The sequence below is a fragment of the Caretta caretta genome, chromosome 1 (assembly GCF_965140235.1).
Source record: "Caretta caretta isolate rCarCar2 chromosome 1, rCarCar1.hap1, whole genome shotgun sequence".
In the NCBI taxonomy this organism is placed as follows: Eukaryota; Metazoa; Chordata; order Testudines; family Cheloniidae; genus Caretta; species Caretta caretta.
The window spans coordinates 50,598,398-50,605,970 of record NC_134206.1 but is presented as its reverse complement, the minus strand read 5'-3'; the positions used below and the strand labels follow the sequence as shown (position 1 = coordinate 50,605,970).

Below are 7,573 nucleotides of genomic sequence, written 5' to 3'. Positions count from 1 at the left end.
GGCAACAAGGGCACACTGCTGACTCATATCCAGCTTCTCGTCCACTGTCACCCCTAGGTCCTTTTCCGCAGAACTGCTGCCTAGCCATTCGGTCCCTAGTCTGTAGCGGTGCATTGGATTCTTCCATCCTAAGTGCAGGACCCTGCACTTATCCTTATTGAACCTCATCAGATTTCTTTTGGCCCAATCCTCCAATTTGTCTAGGTCCTTCTGTATCCTATCCCTCCCCTCCAGCGTATCTACCACTCCTCCCAGTTTAGTATCATCCGCAAATTTGCTGAGAGTGCAATCCACACCATCCTCCAGATCATTTATGAAGATATTGAACAAAACCGGCCCCAGGACCGACCCTTGGGGCACTCCACTTGATACCGGCTGCCAACTAGACATGGAGCCATTGATCACTACCCTTTGAGCCCGACAATCTAGCCAGCTTTCTACCCACCTTATAGTGCATTCATCCAGCCCATACTTCCTTAACTTGCTGACAAGAATACTGTGGGGATCACAGCAGGGACCCTGATACCAGCTATTTAGTGCTGGTATCATCATCCCCACTGTACAAGTCACACTGGGTCACCTTATCTGTCTAAATGGCTCATGCATCCTTCACTGGCACCTGAATTGCTTATGCAAGGGATGCTGTACTGTTGTCTAGTTATCTTCAAGGAACTTTCTATAGCCCCAAAGTGTGAAAAGTTCTGACTGGATTTGGATACTGCACCTCAGTGGACAGAAAAGCAATGCAATATAAGCCGTTCCACAGAGGTACCCAACGGCAGGGCATTTCTGCCATGCTGTGGTAAACCAGTTTCCTAGATGTTTGGCAGCATGCTGACCATACCAAGAACTCAGAGGCAAGCACAATAGGTGCTCCCAGTAAAAACAGTCACAAATTTCGAATACGTACGAGGATTCCTTTACAGGGGCTGCCAGAAGTAAATGGTGCAAATATCCTAGACATATTTGCTTTATTGGCTTACACACACACACACACACACACAGATAATCACAACATTTCCCAACCCAGCACTTAGGAGCAGTCCCATCCAGGTGGATGAAGGTAACAACATCCCAGTAAGAAAAGGAGTACTTGTGGCACCTTAGAGACTAACAAATTTATTTGAGCATAAGCTTCCGTGAGCTACAGCTCACTTCATCGGATGCATGCATCGGAGCTGTAGCTCACAAAAGCTTATGCTCAAATAAATTTGTTAGTCTCCAAGGTGCCACAAGTCCTCCTTTTCTTTTTACGAATACAGACTAACACGGCTGCTACTCTGAAACATCACAGTGTAACTACTCCACTCTGTCCTCCCACCTGCAGGCCACAGCTATGTGCTCTTGTTGCAGTTACTACTGGCCACCTGCAGGCAACAATGCATGCTTCTATCCAGCTTTCAGGCCTTCCTTCTCAAGCCCCAACCCCTGCTCTCAAGACTCCTGTCTCCAGCCCGCTACTCCAGCTCGCTTGCAGCCTGTGAGGCTGTCCTGAACCCAGTCCCCTCAGACCTCAGGTTGTACTTCCCTTTTCTGTGCTGGAAGGCCTATGGAGCCCTTTGCTGGCAGAGTAAGAGTGCCAGCAGGATCATTACAATATGACTACAGCACCAGTACCCTCCTTTATGAGGTGCTTTGATACCCTAACTACCTAAGGCATAAAGAAAAGGAGTACTTGTGGCACCTTAGAGACTAAGTTCTTGGTATGGTCAGCATGCTGCCAAACATCTAGGAAACTGGTTTACCACAGCATGGCAGAAATGCCCTGCAGTTGGGTATCTCTGTAGAAGGGCTTATATTGCATTGCTTTTCTGTCCCCTGAGGTGCAGTATCCAAATCCAGTCAGAACTTTTCACACTTTGGGGCTATAGAAAGTTCCTTGAAGATTACTAGACAACAGTACAGCATCCCTTACATAAACAATTCAGGTGTCACAAGTACTCCTTTTCTTTTTGCGGATATAAACTAACACGGCTGTTACTCTGAAACCTACCTAAGGCATGTTTCACAGTATTGTTTGCAAAGGCCAATGCACCTCAGCAGACTGTATTTTGGTTGATGTGGCAGATATGTTATGCTGTGACAGTTGCACATATCACACACATCATTTCATTAGGTGTATGTTTCATAACAGAAAATCATTACAGAGTTTGGCACTGTTAATAAGCTCAACAATGACATCAATTAAGGTTAGGACTTTCAATGGAGCCTAAGGGAGCTCAAATGCTTTTATGTAATAAAGCTATCACATTACTAGTAAGAGAGTGCTACGTTAATATCTGTGGTAAGCTGAATATGCACAATGTGAAGCAGACATTTCCAGAAACCTTAGGAGACTCAGAGTGCTTGTTAAGTTCATAAAAACGCTATGCCTTCTCTCCAATCAAACGACTGCACAGAGCTTACTAAATCTATCACTGTCACTGAAAGGAATGTGATAACTTAAACAACTGGGGTTTGGGCTTTTTTTGGGGGGGGGTGTTGTATAAGGGAAAAACACTGTATCAAACACTATCCAATTCCCCCCAAATTACTGTTAGGAGCAGTGTTGCTGAAGAAGTTATGATCAGTGACCTTTATCTTTGAACACAGTGATGTTATATAAGAACTGAAGACAGAGCTGCATGTAGTGAACCAAATCCAGATCTGGTGTAACTCCACTGCTTTCAGTGGAGTTACAGCAGGCATGGATTTGCTCCTGTATGCAAACATTGGTCATTTAAGTGGAAGCCTAGATAAAGTCAGTGCTCTGTGGTAATATGCCAGTCACTGACAAGATTGGAATCTTCAGATTGTGGGGAATGTCTATTATGATGGCTACAGCATAGAAATTTAGTAATATGTGCGTTTTTCTTTAGTCACTTGACTTCATTCTCCTCTCATGCACAGTGGTGTAAATCAGGGGTAAGGTCATTGGAGTCACACCAGTGTAAAACCAGTATAATTGAATGGAAAAACAGGGCTACTGCATGTAAAAATGTTGTGGTCTCAGTTTGCACTGCAACTGAGCAGAGCAAGAGTTCTAAACAATGATAAATGTAAAAGTCAGTTACACTGGTGTTTCTAGGCTGAAATTTTAAAAGATGAGTTCTTAACATTAGGCATCTAAATCTGTATTTAGTTTTTTAAATATAAATAGCCATATTTTCAAAGGTATTCACTTTAGGCACTCAGATTTGAAAATTTGGACCATAGTCTCCAGAGCATCACTGAGGCTAGAGATGTATTTTGAGTTTCTCATACTATTCAGAATGTGGAGCTCATTTATAAAAAATTATCATGCTACCTGACACCTTTTGAAAGGCATGGCACATGTATTGTAGTAAACAAAGCAGGCATACATTAATTGGTTTGTTGATAATTAATGAAGCTGACAGATTGGTTGCTGACGTAGATTCAGGGCACACTCTCCACAAGGAGATGCAACAGGTATAACTTTTTAAAAAATCACAAGTGCTAAAGCCAAACAAATAAATATCTGGTTTTAGTCCTGGGTTGGATGTTTGAAACTTTAACCAAATGAAAAGGGCACTCAAAATTCCTTTTACTAGAGTAAAGAGTTTACAGTAACTGTCCCTTACCTAGTAATCTACAGTCTTGAAACCTTAACCACCAGTCTTTCAGCAAAGTTGTATTTTGTGTTTGTTTGTTTATTTGAATAGAAGCATAGTGAAGTTAACCCCTCAATTTCAGGAAATTGAGTACGCAATCAAGTAGCCCACGCAATCAAAGTAAGGGGGAGACGTTTATGGTGGGGTGGGAGATTGAGGCAAATCGCCTGGCTGCTGGTTACGCGCAGCCAGACACCAGGGCGGTTAGAAGAGCACAGGAGGGCGCGGTACGCATCAGAGAAGCTTTGAAAACCAGTTTCATGACTGGCCAGGCTACGGTGTGAAAGTTCTGTTTGTTTCTCCTTGATGAAACCCCCCACCCCTTGGTTCACTCTACTTCCCTGTAAGCTAACCACCCGCCCCTCCTCCCTTCAATCACCGCTTGCAGAGGCAATAAAGACAAAGCCCTGACTGGGATGATTTAACTGGGAATTGGTCCTGCTTCGAGCAGGGGGTTGGACTAGATGACCTTCTGGGGTCCCTTCCAACCCTGATATTCTATGATTCTATGATCTGCTGATATCAAGGGTAGTGACCCTGGGAAATGTGCAGGTCATAGTGGATGGCTTTGCTGCAATGGGATTCCCTAACTGTGGTGGGGCCATAGACGGAACCCATATCCCTATCTTGGCACCGGAGCACCAAGCCGCCGAATACATAAACCACAAGGGGTACTTTTCGATAGTGCTGCAAGCTCTGGTGGATCACAAGGGACGTTTCACCAACATCAACGTGGGATGGCCGGGAAAGGTGCATGATGCTCGCATCTTCAGGAACTCTGGTCTGTTTCAAAAGCTGCAGGAAGGGACTTTATTCCCAGACCAGAAAATAACTGTTGGGGATGTTGAAATGCCTATATGTATCCTTGGGGACCCAGCCTACCCCTTAATGCCATGGCTCATGAAGCCATACACAGGCAGCCTGGACAGTAGTCAGGAGCTGTTCAACTACAGGCTGAGCAAGTGCAGAATGGTGGTAGAATGTGCATTTGGACGTTTAAAGGCGCGCTGGCGCAGTTTACTGACTCGCTTAGACCTCAGTGAAACCAATATTCCCACTGTTATTACTGCTTGCTGTGTGCTCCACAATATCTGTGAGAGTAAGGGGGAGACGTTTATGGTGGGGTGGGAGGTTGAGGCAAATCGCCTGGCTGCTGGTTACGCGCAGCCAGACACCAGGGCGGTTAGAAGAGCACAGGAGGGCGCGGTACGCATCAGAGAAGCTTTGAAAACCAGTTTCATGACTGGCCAGGCTACGGTGTGAAAGTTCTGTTTGTTTCTCCTTGATGAAACCCCCCGCCCCTTGGTTCACTCTACTTCCCTGTAAGCTAACCACCCGCCCCTCCTCCCTTCAATCACCGCTTGCAGAGGCAATAAAGTCATTGTTGCTTCACATTCATGCATTCTTTATTCATTCATCACACAAATAGGGGGATGACTACCAAGGTAGCCCAGGACGGGTGGTGGAGGAGGGAAGGAAAATGCCACACAGCACTTTAAGCACAGCACTTTAAAAGGTTACAACTTTAAAATTTATTGAATGACAGCCTTCTTTTTTTGGGGCAATCCTCTGTGGTGGAGTGGCTGGTTGGCCGGAGGCCCCCCCACCACGTTCTTGGGCGTCTGGGTGTGGAGGCTATGGAACTTGGGGAGGAGGGCGGTTGGTTACAGAGGGGCTGCAGTGGCAGTCTGTGCTCCAGCTGCCTTTGCTGCAGCTCAACCATACACTGGAGCATACTGGTTTGGTCCTGCAGCAGCCTCAGCATTGAATCCTGCCTCCTCTCATCATGCTGCCGCCACATTTGAGCTTCAGCCCTGTCTTCAGCCCGCCACTTACTCTCTTCAGCCCGCCACTTACTCTCTTCAGCCCGCCACCTCTCCTCCCAGTCATTTTGTGCTTTCCTGCACTCTGACATTATTTGCCTCCACGCATTCGTCTGTGCTCTGTCAGTGTGGGAGGACAGCATGAGCTCGGAGAACATTTCATCGCGAGTGCGTTCTTTTTTCTTTCTAAGCTTCACTAGCCTCTGGGAAGGAGAAGATCCTGTGATCATTGAAACACATGCAGCTGGTGGAGAAAAAAAAAGGGACAGCGGTATTTAAAAAGACACATTTTATAAAACAGTGGCTACACTCTTTCAGGGTAAACCTTGCTGTTAACATTACATACATAGCACATGTGCTTTCGTTACAAGGTCGCATTTTGCCTCCCCCCACCGCGTGACTACAACCTTCCCCCTCAACCTTCCCCCCTCCCTGTGGCTAACAGCGGGGAACATTTCTGTTTAGCCACAGGCAAACAGCCCAGCAGGAATGGGCTCCCCTGAGTGTCCCCAGAAGAAAAGCACTCTATTTCAACCAGGTGACCATGAATTATATCTCACTCTCCTGAGGCTAACACAGAGAGATAAAGAACGGATGTTGTTTGAATGCCAGCAAACATACACTGCAATGCTTTGTTCTACAATGATTCCCGAGTACGTGTTACTGGCCTGGAGTGGTAAAGTGTCCTACCATGAAGGACGCAATAAGGCTGCCCTCCCCAGAAACCTTTTGCAAAGGCTTTAGGACTACATCTAGGAGAACCGCAAATGCCAGGGCAAAGTAATCCTTTCACATGCTTGCTTTTAAACCATGTATAGTATTTTAAAAGGTACACTCACCAGAGGTCCCTTCTCCGCCTGCTGGGTCCAGGAGGCAGCCTTGGGTGGGTTCGGGGGGTACTGGCTCCAGGTCCAGGGTGAGAAACAGTTCCTGGCTGTCGGGAAAACCGGTTTCTCCGCTTGCTTGCTGTGAGCTATCTACAACCTCATCATCATCATCATCTTCTTCGTCCCCAAAACCTGCTTCCGTATTGCCTCCATCTCCATTGAAGGAGTCAAACAACACGGCTGGGGTAGTGGTGGCTGAACCCCCTAAAATGGCATGCAGCTCATCATAGAAGCGGCATGTTTGGGGCTCTGACCCGGAGCGGCCGTTCGCCTCTCTGGTTTTCTGGTAGGCTTGCCTCAGCTCCTTCAGTTTCACGCGGCACTGCTTCGGGTCCCTGTTATGGCCTCTGTCCTTCATGCCCTGGGAGATTTTGACAAAGGTTTTGGCATTTCGAAAACTGGAACGGAGTTCTGATAGCACGGATTCCTCTCCCCAAACAGCGATCAGATCCCGTACCTCCCGTTCGGTCCATGCTGGAGCTCTTTTGCGATTCTGGGACTCCATCATGGTCACCTGTGCTGATGAGCTCTGCACGGTCACCTGCAGCTTGCCACGCTGGCCAAACAGGAAATGAGATTCAAAAGTTCGCGGTTCTTTTCCTGTCTACCTGGCCAGTGCATCTGAGTTGAGAGTGCTGTCCAGAGCGGTCACAATGGAGCACTCTGGGATAGCTCCCGGAGGCCAATACCATCAAATTGTGTCCACAGTACCCCAAATTCGAGCCGGCAACGTCGATTTAAGCGCTAATCCACTTGTCAGGGGTGGAGTAAGGAAATCAATTTTAAGAGCCCTTTAAGTCGAAATAAAGGGCTTCATTGTGTGGACGGGTGCAGGTTTACATCGATTTAACGCTGCTAAATTCGACCTAAAGTCCTAGTGTAGACCAGGGCCTAGATTCATTGATGACCTGCATGGTCATCCATCAATTATTGCACGGCTTCTTGCTCACATAATTATACTGGATGGTGGGTGTGGATCCATCACTAGCTATGGCAAACATCTGAGTCCTCATAAGCTCTAACTCAACCTCATAGGTTGAGCTGTGAATTTAGGAACCACTGGTGCAGGTTAATATGATGTACCAGTACATCACATTCAGAGCTATAGCAGGATACAGTTGTGGAGAATGAGGATATCTGTATTTCTAATGAATTTATGTACCTCAGTTTACCTACTAGATATTATTGTGTCTGACTGCATGGATTTAAATCATTCTAAAGGGACTGTTAGGAAGAGCAAACAAGAAACAAA

At 46.4% G+C, this 7,573-nt stretch overlaps 1 protein-coding gene across 1 annotated transcript; it reads right to left on the bottom strand.

The window, feature by feature from the left end:
• Positions 1–5,136: 5,136 nt before the first annotated feature.
• On the bottom strand, positions 5,137–7,191 carry LOC142071029 (uncharacterized). The gene is made up of 2 exons (XM_075125321.1): positions 6,274–7,191; positions 5,137–5,678 (listed from the first exon to the last, which is right to left on the bottom strand). Exons 1-2 carry the CDS (start codon positions 6,827–6,829, stop codon positions 5,137–5,139), a joined length of 1,098 nt encoding a protein of 365 aa, XP_074981422.1. The 5' UTR covers positions 6,830–7,191.
• Positions 7,192–7,573: the final 382 nt, after the last annotated feature.

Excerpts from the sequence above, each read along its gene's own strand:
- LOC142071029 (XM_075125321.1), bottom strand. The coding sequence starts at position 6,829 with ATGATGGAGTCCCAGAATCGCAAAAGAGCTCCAGCATGGACCGAACGG. Across the intron at positions 5,679-6,273 it reads AGGCGGAGAAGGGACCTCTG|CTGCATGTGTTTCAATGATC; the intron begins GTGAGTGTACCT and ends TTTCTCCACCAG.